General features: G+C 34.8%; 1 protein-coding gene across 1 annotated transcript; it reads left to right on the forward strand.

Moving 5' to 3' along the window:
- Positions 1-88: 88 nt before the first annotated feature.
- LOC129887945 (uncharacterized) lies at positions 89-14,513 on the forward strand. Its single transcript, XM_055963204.1, has 6 exons — positions 89-1,218; positions 10,543-10,598; positions 10,691-10,921; positions 12,743-13,034; positions 13,620-13,819; positions 14,171-14,513. The coding sequence occupies exons 1-6, from the start codon at positions 178-180 to the stop codon at positions 14,322-14,324; spliced, it is 1,974 nt and encodes a 657-aa protein (XP_055819179.1). The 5' UTR covers positions 89-177; the 3' UTR covers positions 14,325-14,513.
- The last annotated feature ends 3,150 nt before the right edge of the window (positions 14,514-17,663 follow it).

The following is a 17,663-nucleotide window of genomic DNA, read 5'->3' on the forward strand; positions in this document are numbered from 1 at the left end:
TTTTTGACTTCTTCATAGTAAAACTCCACAATTAAGTCTTACATTTTTTTTTCCTTCCAATTTCACTTTGTCTATAAATAGTAATCTCCCTCCATCAACCTCTTCATGTTTTTTCGCCTTCTTAGAATTTGCCATTCCTAAATCTCTTCTCTTTCTCTCTCTCTCTCTCTCCCTTCAATGGAGAAAATGGATTCTATCAATTTATCCAAAACAGAGGAAGCAAAAGCAGAAGTAGAGGCAGAGGCAGAGGCAGAAGAAGGTATAATTTCCGACGAAAATGGTAACGAAAAAGGAAAATCCAATTCAGTTGATTCTGGTAATATTTTGAATTCCGATATTCACGCAGAGAATGAAGGAGAAGGAACGGAAGATATAAATTCAGCTGTTTCTGGAATAATTGATAATTCAGTTAAGGAAAACGGCAACGTATTAGGTGTAATCAAGCCGCATAGCTTGTTGCCGCAGCCGGAGGTACCTGCCGGAGTAGCGGTTATTGTATCTCCAGGTGAATTGAACCGGTCTCAGTCCATGCCAGAGAGTTTTGACATGCCGGCTATCGGGAAATTCTTTCGTGAGAAGAGTAATAGCTTATCGTCGGCGATAACGAAGCGGTTGGCGACGATGAGGGATCAGTTTGACGATGAGAAAGTGGTGATGAAATCGGAATCGCAGCAGGTGACGGAGTTTGACCTCTCCGGAATGAAAGTGATTGTGAACTTAAAACCTCCGGTGAAGAAGCTGCCCGGAAGAGTGAGTTTCTTCTCGAGATCTAATTGCAGGGATTGCACCGCTGTGAGGTCATTTCTGCGTAAGGAAAACCTAAACTATGTGGAAATTAACGTCGATGTCTATCCTAAAAGAGAGAAGGAATTGATTGAGAGGACCGGAAGTGCAAATGTGCCGCAGATATTTCTGAATGAGAAGTTGTTAGGTGGATTGGTGGCGTTGAACTCGCTACGCAATGGCGGGATGTTGGAGAAGAAATTGGCGGAAATGTTGGCCGGAAAATGCCCGGAGGATGCACCGGCGCCACCGGTTTATGGTTTCGACGACGACTACGAGGAGCATAACGACGAAATGGTAGAAATTGTGAGAGTATTGAGGCAAAAGCTTCCAATACAGGACAAAATCATGAGGATGAAAATAGTAAAAAATTGCTTCTCCGGCGGCGAGCTTGTGGAGGTTTTGATCCACCACTTGGACTGCGGCAGAAAAAAGGTATGCCTGTTTCACATTATTACTAAATTAGATTAAGTGTATATTAATTCAATATTGCAATAATCAAATTTAGATATTTGAAATTTTTTGTCCATTTTTTTTGATTTATTCAAAAATAATTATAAACTATAGGCACCTAACATTCACAACGAATTATATTATTCTTCTACTAATCTTAACTAGAGACGCAATCATGAAAATGAACGCTAATTTTGTCATTTTAAATTTTTGAGAAGTCTTACTCTCTATTTCCATTAGTGATTCATATGATAGAATTAGACGTTTGATCAGATTCTACAATTTTTACGATTTTGAGAAACTATCCAGTGCAGGTATTAATGGAAGTTTTATATCCACCTTATTATATACTAATCCGTAATATATATTATAATATTATAAGTACGAAGTATATTTAGAAGTATTGTTCACTTGGCCGAAAAAGAATAATACGATGGTACGGTGTGCAAGGGTCAACTCTGCTAATTTCTATGTACTGAGATAAATATAACTTTTTTGTTTTCAAAATAAATGTTTGGTAACACGTACGCACAAATAAGCATTTTTATAATAAGAAATAACTTTATAAAAATTATAGGCAAAGAAAAATAGTTTGACTTTCTAAATGTAGTTGTGCAGTGGTGCCAAACAATGTTTGACAGAGAATAAAATTTTTGCATAGACGAGATATGTTTTATTTACAACATGAAAAATCCGTTATCATACCTAAAGTATCAATAAATTTGAGACAGATGAATAATTTAGTATCATAAATGGAAATGTATTTTCTCTGAGTTATCGATGACGTGACTCTAAATAAGAGGATATAATAATTGAAGATTAATTTTTTTCTTCTATTTTTTTATTTATTTATTATTTCTTTGTTTCGATTATCATATTATTTGCTGGTACTACTTGGTATTCTCTTTTTCTTCTTATTTTGTTACGCTTTATTTGAGCCGTCTATCAAAACCAACCTCTCTAGGTAGGAATAAAGTTGCACACACAACTATCACTAGGCATTACGAATTTCATTGAATATATTATTATTGTTGTTGTATAAATGGAAGTGTAAATCGTTAATTTGATATTGAACACTTCTACTACCCACACTGTTTTTGATTTGCCATCATGTGTTTGGTATTAACTGAATTAGTTCAAATTTATGCCAAGAAGTCTTACTTTAAATATAAAACGTTTTTTTATTAAAAAAAATTCACACACTACAACCATTCTTGGTTATTTTAAATCGAGTCATACTATGTACTAGTAGCATGAAATGAGTTTAAAGTAGATAGGCCATAGTTATCAGTTGTACTAGCCTCTGTCAATAGCTACATGCTTTGGTCACCGTCAAATGAATAAAGTCGGGCAGTTCCTACCGAATCACACGTCTACCTTGGCCTCACTTAGAACTCTGAAAAGCTCCGTTATCTCATGGTCCCGTCAATCTTGTGCGCTGATAATGAGTATATTACTCACAGTCCCACACGCTATTGAAATTAGTGCAATCAATTGACTTGGAAATTATGTTGGAAATTAATGTTTCTTGGGTCAATTGACAAGTTATTTGGAAATTGGACTCTTAAAGCATTAGCCTTTGCCTCGACATAATCATAGATGCGTGAATTGGTCTTTTCTCCCACGTGCTGAAAGTTATTCACTGTTCCATTTCTTTAGAAAAAAAATACCCCCTTGGAATTATATGATCTTTTAATAGGATATTGGATCTTGTATTTGTTGGGTTTAATTGATAGGTTGAATGGGAAATTGAGGGAAAAAGAAGTGGAGAGGAAATGATATGTTCTCTCTTATTTTATTAAATAAGCTTTGGTCCCACATAGGTGGTGGAAATGAAAAGTCTCCTATTTAAAAATAGAAGCACTCCTTCATGTTGCTAAAGGGTCAAGAAGAGGGTCTCCCCTCGCGCCGTCGTCGTCGTCGCTCGCTCGGCTCGGCTCGGCTCGGCTTCGGCTACGGCTACGGCTACGGCTTCGGCTTCGGCTTCGGATTTGGATTTGGATTTGGTCAATTGTATTCTGTCTTTGGAGACTAAAACCTGTGTGGTTTTCTACTCCGTATGAAATAAATATTCTGATTTGAAGAGTATAAAAACTTCATTGGAATATTAAAGTTCATACTTGTACAACGATTTGAAGAGTATAAAAACTTCGTCGTTGTTTTTGTAAAAGGTCTGATATTCTGAAATATTAAGACAGTTTGTCTATTTTGACAGTGAAAAGAAATGACAAGTGATACTGCTACTACTTCTGCGACTGTTGCTGCAACAAACCGCACTTCTGTGCCACCGGCAGAAAAACCAGGAAAATTTTCTGGAGCCAACTTCAAAGGATGGCAGCAAAGGGTGTTCTTTTGGCTTACCACTCTTGGTATGCAGAAGTTCACTAATGAAGACCCTCCTGTGCCCGCTGCTGATATGCCGGCCAATGAAAAGTTTATGATTACTGAGGCATGGACACAGGCAGATTTTCTATGCAAGGGTTATATCCTAAGTGCTTTGGATGATGATTTGTATAATGTCTACAGTGCTATAAAAACTTCTAAAGAATTGTGGGATGCACTTGAGAAGAAGTATAAGACTGAAGACGCATGCTTGAAAAAGTTTGTGGTTGCTAAGTTCCTAGACTATAAAATGATAGATAGCAGGACTGTTGGAACCCAGGTTCAAGAACTGCAACTTATTTTTCATGACCTTATTGCTGAAGGCATGGTAGTTAATGAAGCGTTTCAAGTGGCTGCGATGATAGAAAAGTTGCCTCCTTCGTGGAGAGATTTCAAAAATTATCTAAAGCACAAGCGTAAGGAAATGAAGTTGGAAGATCTTGTGATTCGTCTCAAGATTGAGGAAGATAACAAAACAGCAGAAAAGAAGTTGCGTGGAAATTCAGCAATTATGGGAGCGAACATCGTTGAAGATGCTGCTCCAAAGAATAAGAAAAGGAAGCAACCTTTTGGAAAGAATCAGGAGCAGAACAAGAAAAAGTTCAAGGGCAATTGTTATAATTGTGGGAAAGTTGGACACAAAGCTCCAGATTGTCGTCTTCCGAAAAAGGACAAGAGAAAGGGACAAGCCAATATGGTGGAAAATAAAGAAGCTATTGATGATCTGTGTGCAATGCTATCAGAATGCAACCTAGTAGGTAATCCCAAAGAATGGTGGCTTGATTCAGGAGCTACTTCGCATGTGTGTGCAGTCCGAGAAGCATTCTCTACTTATTCCCCTGCAACACCTGATGCGACGATCTATATGGGAAATTCTGCAACTGCAAAGATTGAAGGATATGGGAGAGTATTTCTGAAAATGACATCCGGCAAGGTGGTGACGCTGAACAAGGTGTATCATGTTCCAGAAATGCGAAAGAATTTGGTGTCTGCCGGCCTTCTTATCAAGAATGGATTCAAGTGTGTTCTAGTTTCAGACAAAGTAGTTGTCAGTAAGAATGAAATGTATCTAGGAAAAGGCTACCTCACTGAGGGTCTTTTCAAACTAAATGTAATGGTTGTTGATGATAATAAAGTTCAAGCTTCTTCTTACTTACTTGAGTCAAATAATTTATGGCATTCACGTTTAGGACATGTCAATCATAAAACCTTGCGAAAACTGATTAATTTAAATATATTGCCTAACTTTGATTGCAATAAATCAAAATGTCAAGTATGTGTTGAATCTAAGTATGCTAAGCATCCTTATAAATCTATTGAACGGAATTCTAGTCCCTTAGAATTGATTCACACAGACATTTGTGATATGAAGTCTACACCAACTCGTGGTGGAAAGAAGTATTTTATAACTTTTATTGATGATTGCACTCGATATTGTTATGTATATTTGCTTAATAGTAAGGATGAAGCAATTGATGCATTTAAGCAATACAAGAACGAAGTAGAAAATCAATTGAATAAAAAGATAAAAATGATTAGAAGTGATAGGGGTGGAGAATACGAATCTCCTTTTGAAAAGATATGTTTAGAATATGGAATTATTCATCAAACTACTGCCCCCTACACACCTCAATCAAATGGAGTTGCTGAAAGGAAAAACCGAACATTAAAAGAAATGATGAATGCTTTATTAATAAGTTCCGGTTTACCGCAGAACTTGTGGGGGGAAGCTATCCTTACAGCTAATCGAATACTCAACAGAGTACCCCACAGCAAAACACAAACTATTCCATATGAACTATGGAAAGAAAGAAAACCCAACTTGAAATACTTCAAAGTGTGGGGGTGTTTAGCAAAGGTCCAAGTTCCTTTGCCCAAAAGGGTAAAAATCGGACCAAAGACCGTGGATTGTATTTTTATTGGCTATGCTACAAACAGCAAAGCTTGTCGATTTTTGGTTCACAAATCGGACAATCCTGAAATTAATGTTAATACGGTAATTGAATCAGATAATGCTGAATTTTTTGAAAATATTTATCCGTATAAAACTAAAAGTGAATCCTCAAGTGAAAGATCTAAACGACCAAGAGAAGTTCAAAAGGAAAGTAAACCATCCGAAGAGGATCCAAGGCGTAGCAAACGTCAAAAGATATCTACTTCCTTTGGACCAGATTTTGTGACATTCTTGCTTGAAAATGAGCCTCAAACATTTAAAGCTGCAATGTCTTCTTCTGATTCATCATTTTGGAAAGAGGCAATCAATAGTGAGATTCAATCAATTTTGAATAACCATACATGGGAATTGGTTGATCTTCCTCCTGGAAATAAACCTTTAGGATCAAAATGGATATTTAAAAGGAAAATGAAAGCTGATGGCACTATTGATAAATATAAGGCAAGACTTGTGGTCAAAGGTTATAGACAAAAAGAAGGTCTTGATTACTTTGACACATACTCGCCAGTAACAAGAATAACATCTATTCGGGTGTTAGTGGCACTTGCAGCTGTATATGGTCTTGAAATTCATCAAATGGATGTTAAGACGGCTTTCTTAAATGGAGAATTGGAGGAAGAAATTTACATGGAACAACCTGAGGGTTTCATAGTTCCAGGTAAAGAAAGGAAAGTGTGCAAACTTGTTAAGTCACTTTATGGACTTAAACAAGCACCTAAACAATGGCATGCAAAATTTGACCAAATAATGTTGGCAAATGGATTTAAGATTAATGAGTGTGACAAATGTGTTTACATTAAAAATACTCCAAATCATGAAGTCATTGTTTGTTTATATGTTGATGACATGTTGATAATGAGTAAAGACATTGCCAATATAAATGCTACGAAGCGTATGCTTGCTAGCAAATTTGACATGAAAGACTTAGGGGTTGCTGACTTAATCTTAGGAATTAGGATCCATAAAACTCCACAAGGTCTAGCATTATCACAATCACATTATATTGAAAATATACTTGATAAGTTTAAATATTTAAATTTCAATGTTGCAAAAACTCCAATTGATGTAAGTTTTGCACTTCAAAAGAACGAAGGTAAAAGTGACTCACAATTGGACTATGCACGAGTTTTGGGAAGTTTGATGTATATTATGAATTGTACACGACCAGATATAGCATGTGCTATTAGCAAGTTGAGTCGATTCACGAATAATCCTAATCAAACTCATTGGATGGCAATGAAACGAGTCTTGGGGTATTTGAAACACACCCAAAACTATGCTTTGCATTATAATAAATATCCCTCAGTAATTGAGGGATATAGTGATGCAAAATGGATCACCGGATCATCTGAAGTTAAATCCACAAGTGGATATGTTTTCACTGTTGGTGGAGGAGCAGTGTCTTGGAAATCATCAAAACAGACATGCATCGCCCGCTCTACAATGGAGTCTGAATTTATAGCTTTAGACAAGGCTGGTGAAGAAGCTGAATGGCTTCGAAATTTTTTGGAAGATATTCCATTTTGGCCCAAACCTTTGGCACCCATATGTATACATTGTGATAGCCAAGCGGCAATAGGGAGGGCAGGAAATGTTATGTATAATGGAAAATCGCGTCACATTCGACGGCGACACAATACTGTTAGACAACTACTCTCTAGTGGTGTTATCACTATTGACTACGTAAAGTCAAGAGATAATATATCGGATCCACTAACAAAAGGCTTATCTAGAGAGGCTGTTGAAAGATCATCGAGTGGAATGGGGTTAAGGCCTAGGACAAGTCAACATGGCGGTAACTCTACCTAGTAGACTGGAGATCCCAAGAACTAGGTTCAAAGAGATCAAACAAAGTTATGATTGACGGTTCAACATTGTCAAATAACTCAACCCATTCTCGTGATGATGACAATGTTCAGAAACAAAGGATAAAACCTTAAGGCTTTTAATGAGTTAATAAAGCTTTAAAGGTTTTTTAATGATTATCTAAATCTGACGGAAAATAACTAGATAGTGTGTCTATAGGACTACACGTTTAGAAATCACCTATGTGAATGTGAAGTATAAGCCGCTTCAAGGGGAATGACAGTAAAGGCCCATTCTCTATGCATTCACGAAACCAGGCGGTGTTCATGGCTGAAACGAACACAACCGTGAGAACCATAGATGGTTGATGATTGATTGTGTGACTTATGTTGTCTAGTTATACAACAAAGTTCGACGGTTCAAAGATATCGCATCTACCGATTGATCGAGTATATCCTATATAAGTTCACTATGGAAAGTTCAAAGGGAAACCTACTTATCCAAATGCAATTAATCTTCGCTTGTATATCACACACTTATCCGTGCATTCCTTTATCTTGTAGACATTCCCCATTCATGTGGGGGATTGTTGGGTTTAATTGATAGGTTGAATGAGAAATTGAGAGAAAAAGAAGTGGAGAGGAAATGATATGTTCTCTCTTATTTTATTAAATAAGCTTTGGTCCCACATAGGTGGTGGAAATGAAAAGTCTCCTATTTAAAAATAGAAGCACTCCTTCATGTTGCTAAAGGGTCAAGAAGAGGGTCTCCCCTCGCGCCGTCGTCGTCGTCGCTCGCTCGGCTCGGCTCGGCTTCGGCTTCGGCTTCGGCTACGGCTACGGCTTCGGATTTGGATTTGGATTTGGATTTGGTCAATTGATATGATTGATTGATAATCTTTTTGGACCAAATTTTCTTTAAATTTTTAATTAATTAATATTATTTATTTAATTAATTAATTAAGTGGAAAAAAATCCTGACCCGCGACCCGTTTCTTCCCGGATTAATTTAAAATTTCCCTCCATTTTTTTCCAACGGATTTTTGAATGGTTGCAACCTTGTCCGAAAAGTTGCAAACCTTCTCAACAGGCAAACCTTTTCCCAACAGGTGCCTTTTCTGAAAAGGTATCAACAGTCTATATATATCTGTAAAATCTTCAGAATGTTCCATACGAAATTCTGAACATACCATCTTCTTCTTCTTCTTTCTGCACTTCCTAAAATCGTGTGATATACATCCTTCAAGTGGTTCGCTGTCATCAAAGATTTGCAGTACCTCTACTTTGGTGAGTAATCGTTCTATCCTGGGAGGAAAGATTCCAAAAACCTCGGGTATTTTGAGGGGAATAATTTCCTTAAGGACACACTGTGCACTCAGTGGGCTCGATTCTGTTTCTGCATTAATATTTTCAGATTCTGTTTTTATTATTTTCAGAAGTTTCTGTTACTGTTTAATATTTTCCAATACAGTTTTTTAACAGTATTCAATTTTGTGTTATAATTGGAAAGGAGAGAAAAAGATGAGGTTTGCCTCTGGAAAATCCAAAAGCTCTTTCTTTGGGGGTGATAATACCAAAATACCAAGTTACTACATGTAACAAATAGATTAGTCTTTTCTCTAAATATACTTTCTTTTGATAAGTAAAAGAAAAATGCAAACGAAATTAATATTATTAATTTGCTACTATTATGTTCGAAGGGGAGCCTTGGAGTAACTGGTAAAGTTGCTGCCATGTGACCAGGAGGTCACGGGTTCAAGCCTTGGAAACAGCCTCTGGCAGAAATGCAAGGTAAGGCTGCGTACAATAGACCCTTGTGGTCAGGCCCTTCCCCGGACTTGTGGTCAGGCCCTTCCCCGGAGCCTGCGCATAGCGGGAGCCTTAGTGCACCGGGCTGCCCTTTTTTTACTATTATGTTCTATTATTCAAATTCAATCTACTCACTGAGGTCCTAGGAGATGACGTTTTTTCGTCCTTTTCTTTACTGTTTTGCCATGAAAAAGTGACAAACATTTACTTACCAAAAAGAAAAAAGTGACAATCTTTCCCTTTGGATTTTCTTTTTCTTCCCTTTTTTCCAAACACAGGACTAGTTTTCCTAAACAAAAGAGTTTGAGGTTTTTGAAAACATGTGTTACTTTCAAACTTTTTAGTTCTTAACAGCTTACATGAACCAATGAGTGAGTCCTAACGGCTAACAATGAAGATGGAATAGATCATATGCAACTGGAGTTCAATTTCTAATAGATGCAAAAGATGCTAGGTTAATATTCTTCCCATTATTCTTAACGAGGAGATAGCAGGTACATTCTTTTGACACCCAAGAGTATGGCCTAAAGGTTAATGAAGTTGTAATGCAATATAGATGACTAGAGTTCAAATCTTATCAGTAAAACAAATTTAATAGGTTATCTCTTCCCATTTGACTAAGCTAGTAGGTAGCTCAGTGGTTTAGTCGAGGTGCGCGCAATCATTATTGTAAAAAATGAACTGGACATTTTCCTTGTATGAAATTTCTTTGTACTCACTTATTTTTTGCTTCAAATACAATCATTCTTCCATGATCTCCAGTTGAGTAACTTTCTGGTAGCTTGATATTTTAGTTGAGGTGTGCACAATTTAGTCCGGATACTATCATTATTAAAAATGAACAAAAATTTTCTCATGACATTTCTTGTACTCATTTTCTGCTTCAAGTTCAATTGTCCCTCCAGAAGTAACTTTCTGGTGGATAAATTGGATTGGTCTCGGTTTCTAATTGTTAGCGGAACTGATTCTGGAGTTTTAGCTTCTGTGTAGGCCTTAATCCAGTCCACATGAGTTACTCATTGCCTGCAATTTGTTGAAAAAGGAAAGAAAATGGTAGCACAAGCTTTTGGTATTTCATTTCTTTCAAACAAAACATAAAAGTTATTTCAAGTTCAATCATAGCATAGTGCTTAAAATAAGTACAGCAATGTGGAGTCTGGGAAGCATAATGCAAAATGAATTCTAAAAGCTTATAACTTTAGAGATTGAGAAGTGTGCATGCAACATTACCAGTATTTTGCAATGACTTCATCAATTAGCAGAAAGCCATTGATTTTTAAGAATCCTTAACATATTTATCTATGATACTTCATGGACTCATATTTCGAAGTAATAACTATTTGATATCTAACACAGGCTGTGGAAATTGGGAAGAACCTGGCGAGAAGGCATCTTATTCACCACGTCTTCGGGTAAGAACTTGAAAAAGATTTCTAGAATTGCTGTCCATCAGTGTAGATTTGATTCTATTGACAACATTTTTTTACACTACTGTTTATGCCAGAGAAAATGAATTTGAAGATGGAAAACACTTCTATAGATTCCTTGAACATGAACCTTTCGTTCCCAAATGCTATAATTTTCGAGGATCCACAAATGACAATGAACCTAAGGATGCTGCTGTGTTAGGCCAAAGGCTTGGGAAAATAATGTCTGCATTACTTGAGTCTTACACCTCTGATGATCGGCATCATCTTGATTATATAGGCATCAGCAACAGCGAAGAATTTCGGAGGTACCTACTTTTTATCCTTTTTTTGTCAGGAGCTGTTAAGTGACTTGTATTAATTGACAAGCTTTCAGTGATAACCTCCATTTTAGTTTTCCTTGATAAAAAATTCTGTAGCAACTTCTGCTGCAGCTCATTAAGTTATTTTGGTTTTTATTCTTTTCTGTCAGCCAACATGTAGCAGATGATGTCTTCTCTTTTGCTATTCTTTTCTTTGCTATCTTCATAACCCTAGAAAAAAAATTAGGCAGCTTGCCAAATATTGATTTTATCCTTCATATAATCCTTTGGTTGAATCGGACACATGTTACTCCTGTTGTCCACAATTTTGACAACAGGATTTTTGACCTTCCCATTGAAGCTTTCTCAATGCCCCATTTTCTTTAATCCTTTGCTTTGCTCTTCTCTGTATAGTTATTGTTATACAGTTCCCAGAGAGAGATCTTAAGAGGCTATTTTAAAAGAGGAAGTGGTTTCTGTGAATATATATTACTTCTACCAAGAGCTGAATTCTTTGTAACATCATCCGGGATATGAAATTAGAATGTTTCTTTAGAAGTGCTTTTCCTGATCTAAATCTTAGAAGTGAGCAAAATTTCCTTTCATGTTCATTTCTTAAGATTGAAGCTTTCAAAAGGCTCACCAAAGCAGTCTTCCCTATTTCCTACTCAAGATTGCGGATCTATAGCATTCCAGAATGAATCTCTTGAGTTCGGTCCAAGCACCTGTATAATGAAGATAAATATTTTTAGATGAATCAATAATCATAAATTGTAAAGTAATAGTTAAAGCTCTTCTTTGGCTTAGTCCGATAAGTTAAGCAGTTTTGCTTTGAAAAATTCGCAGAAGAATTTCGGGTGGTAAAGAAGCATGACCTCAATACATTCTGGTTACTTCAGTTAATGAAGGATATGGTCTTTTGCGATTGAATAATGTTTTGGAAGAGTGGACTATTACTCTAAGCCTTCTTATATGTGGAAAGTGATTTGCTTTAGTTGCTAGATGTATAGAAGACTTATTACTAAAGGACAAAACACTATGTTGACTTATCAAAGTAAAACAGAACACTACATACTATGTACTATTATACTATAGGATGATGTGCCTTGAATACAGCTTACAGACAACTCCACTTGATGTTCATTTCCAGAGATATACCTAGGTGCCTTAGCTTCAAATGTCTCCTTCCACACCATGGGAAATTAGATGGAATCTCAACCTCCCAGAAATCTTTTCTCCTGGTAGTATAGTGTGGATTAATTTCATCCAGAGTATGTATCTCTTGATATCATTGACTGAAAGATGTCTCAAAGTGCATACCATATCTCGAATTCTGACTCAAGCCTTCCATAAGCTAATAGCTTCCCATTTAAACCTTATTATCATTGTCCATCTCTAGTTCACCATATAAAGCATTTAAGTATTCTTGCAAGACCCCTAATCTTTGAATAGCATTCTGGTTCAAAGTTAAAGGAGGTGAAATCATCTGCTAGAATATCTTAATCATTACTTCTCAAACATTGTTATAAGTGAGTTTGTACCTTCGATATAACCTAATTAGTCAGGTTTGCATCATGCTGAGAACCAAACGCTAAATTCATAGTCAACTTACTATGGGTAGTAGCAGAATATCTCTTGAGAACTCATCTCTTGACAGACAGACACCTAGTACATCTCTATGTATTTGGCTGGAAAGAAAAAGCTAATCCATCTCTTTTCTTTAGTAGGTTTCACAGTCCATTTCTTTAATTAAACACAAACCAAGACCTTTATATAAGATGGTGGGTTGGTATGATATCTAATCTTTCTGCTGTCTCATAAATGCAGATATACAAATCTGGTTCAGGATCTCCACAGGGTTAACCTCCTAAATCTTTCAGCAGATGAGAAGCTAGCGTTCTTTCTGAATTTGTATAATGCTATGGCCATTCATGCCGTAATCAGGGTTGGTCATCCTGGAGGCATGATTGATAGGAGAGCGTTTTTCTCCGAGTTCCAGTACATAGTAGGTGGTTATTCCTATTCCCTATCAGGGCTAAAAGATGGCATACTAAGAAGCAACCGTAGAGCTCCTTTTTCTCTGATGAGACCCTTCCCTAGCGGAGACAGGCGTCTTGAGGTAAATAACCCTCCCCTGTTTCTTATTTTTCTTTAACTACTGGTGCAACTGTTTAATTGAATACTTTTTATACTAAACATGTACGATGATTCAGTCACTCGAGTTTTTGATGGACACAATGGACTCAATTTGGGCATTTAGCTCAATTACTTTTACATTCATTTTTTCTCCTTCACTTTACTGACAATTTCTATTAGGCAATTTAGTCAATGTTTTCAATGCTTAAAATTTAGCAGCTCAAGTTACAGCCTGATGTCAGTTTAAGTAGGCATTTGAATGATACTATAGTTATAAAAAAAGAAGAGTTTTTGACATTGAAGTTTCAAGAAGCTGTAAGAGTGTTGTGTTGGGACATAAACTTCACTAGGAGAAAAATATATGTGAAAGTTGAAGATTTGTGAGTGAAAACCGGTACTGCAGTATTTCACTTGAAACTCAAATACTGAGTTTTGGGAACTTCATACTGTTTCACTCTCCCTCGGGATTCCACTGTAAAATCTTAAATGTCTAATCATATAAAACCAGAATCCATGTTAAATCTACATTATTTTTCTAATTTTGTATCAACGTACTTCCCATGTGCAGATGGCATTTCAGAAAGTTAATCCGTTAATCCATTTTGGACTGTGCAATGCAACAAGATCAAGTCCAGCAGTAAGATTTTTCACACCTCAAAACGTCGAGCCTGAACTAAGATATGCTGCAAGAGAGTATTTCCAGAGGGATGATGCAATGCAAGTGGATTTGGCCAAGAGAACTGTCTACCTTAACCGAATGATCAAGTGGTAAAGTTCTTTCGATAATTTTCTTTTTCACCCCTAAGATTTGAGGAAAAAATACATGAGGCTACCCCTTATCCTTTACCAGAGGTCTCCAGTTCTAGGCCTGAGAATGAAATCACCTTGTGTATTTGATCTAGCCGAGGGTCTATCAGAAACAACTTCTCTATCCCACAAAGTTAGGGGTTAAGGTCTCCCATACATTCTACCCTCCCCGAACCCCACTTGTGGAATCATACTGGGTATTTTGTTGTTTGGCACACTAGTTCAAGAGTCAGTATAAAGCTTAAACCCGCCCTGCCCAGCCCCGTTGCCATTCATGAAGAGTCTTATGTATCTCCCATATTCACTTTGCAGGTACAATGCTGATTTTGGACAGGAAAAGGAAATACTGAAGTGGATTACAGGTTATTTAGATGCAACTAAAGCAGGTCTCTTGACACATCTTATGGGTGATGGTGGACCTGTTAATGTTGTTTATTCAAGTTTTGATTGGTCTATAAATGGTTGACCAAAATTGTTTGCTGCTACAATAGGTAAACTAACTCTAAGGGGAGCACTTCAGTTTATTTTTTTCTTATAATCCCTCTCATTGTTTTAGTATCAATCTCTCAATATATCATAGGATAGTTAAAATTTGTGTATAGCAAGGGCTTGTTAATGAATTGCAGGTTTGGAATGAGTTCTTTTTTCTTTTAACCACAAATAGAAAGAGTAAGACAATATCAAGATATAATAATTATATTTTAACTTTTTTTAATTACCGCGCAATGCACAAACAAATTAACTAGTTAAGTAAAAAACTTTTGGAAATATCAATCATCAATGGATTATCACTATCACCAGATAGTACTACTACCATTTAAAGGTAGATAAACTGTCGTCTACCAAATTCGACTGACTTTTGGTATTTCAATCGTTTGAAATTATTGATAGTGATTTTTAAAAATAATTTTATCAATTTATTTCTTATTTTAAAATTTTATACTAATTTTTTTTCTAATAGTAATTGGTTTTAAAAATTATAAACATTTTAATTATGATAATAAATAAATATTTTTATATTTTAAGATATAAATAAAAATAATATAATTAAACACATCTTTTAATTAATTTTATTTGTACATATAAATAAAAAATACTATTAATATTTTAAAACGGAAGAGTACTACCATTTAAAGGTAGATCAAAAACCGTTGTCAACCAATAACTAATATCAAAATTTATCTTTACTATTTTTGGAAAACAAAAAATGTAGTCGAACTCTTTTTTTTTGGTAAAAAGGAAAATTTGCAGTCAAATATTCAACTCGAAATGGAGAATAAAATAAAAAATAGTGATCCAAAAGCCATAAATGCGTCTCTACTCTATACCACTAATTTTGACTAAGAATTCTTGCATTTATTTGGGTAATAAAAACTTACCTTGGCTTACGCCGGCTTTTGTCCATTTTTACTTATCTATCATAAAAAAATTTAGATTAAATGTTTATTTTTATGTATTTAATTTTAAAAAATAATGATATTTTATCGTTTAGCTTTTAATTTAGACGATAATTCCGACATTAACTTCACATTATCCCTGTGAAAAAGTACAAGAAGATTTTGAGCCACCAACACACATACACAATTTTAGTTTCTTATTATAGTATTTATTTATTTATATAAGATTAGACTATGGTTTGTTATTAATTAGGTTCAATTCAACATTTTCCTTGGTCTAGAAAAAAAAATTATTTAGAGGAAATTTGATGGAAGAAGATTCATTTTCTAAATAATTAGTTAAAGGGTTTTGGTTCAGTCTTTCTGTCGGAAAATAAATGTATTTTCAAATGTTTGATTTTAAAACTTTTGTTTGATGAATGATTATTATTTTTAACATTTTCATGTGGATCTTTTTATTTAACTTCTCCTTACTTTATCTTAAGTCGTCACTTGTAAAACTAGGTTCAACTAATAAGCAACATAATTCAACCAAGTTCACCTTATAATAGGAGAATCTTTTTTTAAAAAAATTAAAATATGTTTAGCCAAGCTGTTAATATTCGTCTATTTTAAAAAGTGTTTTTCGAAAAAAGTAATTTTGGCTAGCAATAATATGTATTTGGCTAATCAATTTTTTGAAAAAATATTTTTATCAATACTACTCCTTGATTCAACAATAGTTGTTCATTATTGACTTGACAAATACTTTAAGAAACAATAAATAATAGTAGTATTACTATATTACCTTTTAAATACATTAAATTTAATGTTTTGGTAAATGTATTAGATATTAAATAGTATCTAATAGCACGTGTACAATGGACACAAATGGGTAAAAAAAACCGGACATATATTGTTCAACATCTATTTTTAGTATAAAATAGAATAATAATTTATATTTGACAAACGTTTCAAAAGTGTTTCCGAAAAAATGTAATTGTTTTAGATTCTCAAAAATAATTTTTAGTGCTATTAAAAAAATACTTACTTTTTTCCTAAAAACTTGGCCTAACACCTTAATTCTTTAAAATAAGCAATTTTTTCTATAAAAAAACAAATAACGTTTTTACTTTTTAGAAACTTAACCAAACGGACTACCCAATATATTACAGTAATAAATATTGAGATTTTCAGTAGAAATACTAGGTGTAAATCAAGGAGATGAGTCTCAACTATGTAGACTATCATAAATCAAACATTTAATACTTAAAACCTGGAAAAATCTAGTTAATTTAGTACTATCAATTTTTTATATCAAAATTGTTGATTTGTTCAACAACTAATTTGAACTGTTGGTAGAAAAATGGGAAAAATTATTAGACTTTTTGACAAAATTGTAGGACCCAACCAACAACTTTTTCTTCCTTTTCTCCTTATTCTGTTTCCCGTTAGAAATTTCTGACTTAAAATAGGAAAAATAATAATATTTGGTCACTTGATCCCAAAAAGAGGGGATAGAAGACAATATGTCTTTCAAATGGATTTTCTTTTCAAAAAGAGGGGATAGAAGACAATATGTCTTTCAAATGGATTTTCTTTTCAAGAAGCATTAACCAATAGGAGAAAAATGAAGCCAACAAACAACAACCACAGAGATATATTTAATATAATCTCACCGGTAACGTCTGGAGATGATAGAATGTATGCAAATCTTATTCCTATTTTTGTGGAGATAAAAAAATCATTTTCCGTAGAGCAATGTAGCCAAGAAAAAGAAAAGAGGAGAAAGCTAGACCCCTCCCCTTCTCCTAGCTTTAATAGGAGAGATTTCATACTAATATAAATTAATTAGCTTTAAATGTTGACGCCGAGTTAGGATATCTATTTTTCTTTATTCCACTAGAAAGCCACAAGGCGAGCAAGCTCCCACGGACGTCACTTCATATTAATACCATATGAAATTGTGTAAAAAGTCAAAATTACTCTTGAACTATACAAAATGATACGACTTTTCCCTCCATTAAATGTTGGGAGCAAACGTGTCCCCGTTGCTAGATTAGTTCGAATATGCCCTTATCCACTAATGGGACGTTACTAAAAAAGCATTTTCCAAATGATTTAATCGAACACAATCTGCTATTTTCACAAAACACTTATGATAAGAATTACTCTTTTTTTCGAAAAAAAAGAGGCTCATTTTGATAGCTTGGTCAACTTTAGCAAGTTCAGACCAATTTAGTAACACGAAAACATGTTTGACCCCAACTTTTAACGAAGGCAAAGTCATGTCATTTCGTGTAGTTTAGTGATAAATTTTGGTCCTTTAACAAAGAGGATAAAATCAAGAATATTTGTATGTCAGATGTTATTTAGCCTTTGGTTGTGGAAATAACAACGAAAAAAAACCCAGTGTAATCATACAAGTG

The sequence above is a fragment of the Solanum dulcamara genome, chromosome 4, assembly GCF_947179165.1.
Source record: "Solanum dulcamara chromosome 4, daSolDulc1.2, whole genome shotgun sequence".
Classification (NCBI taxonomy): Eukaryota; Viridiplantae; Streptophyta; class Magnoliopsida; order Solanales; family Solanaceae; genus Solanum; species Solanum dulcamara.

What these genes read in the sequence shown, in the direction of transcription:
- LOC129887945 (XM_055963204.1), top strand. Translation starts at nt 178, where the DNA reads ATGGAGAAAATGGATTCTATCAATTTATCCAAAACAGAGGAAGCAAAA. An exon ending in AACAGCGAAGAATTTCGGAG is followed by an intron (nt 10,922 to 12,742) that starts GTACCTACTTTT and finishes TCATAAATGCAG; the next exon opens with ATATACAAATCTGGTTCAGG. An exon ending in GCGGAGACAGGCGTCTTGAG is followed by an intron (nt 13,035 to 13,619) that starts GTAAATAACCCT and finishes TCCCATGTGCAG; the next exon opens with ATGGCATTTCAGAAAGTTAA.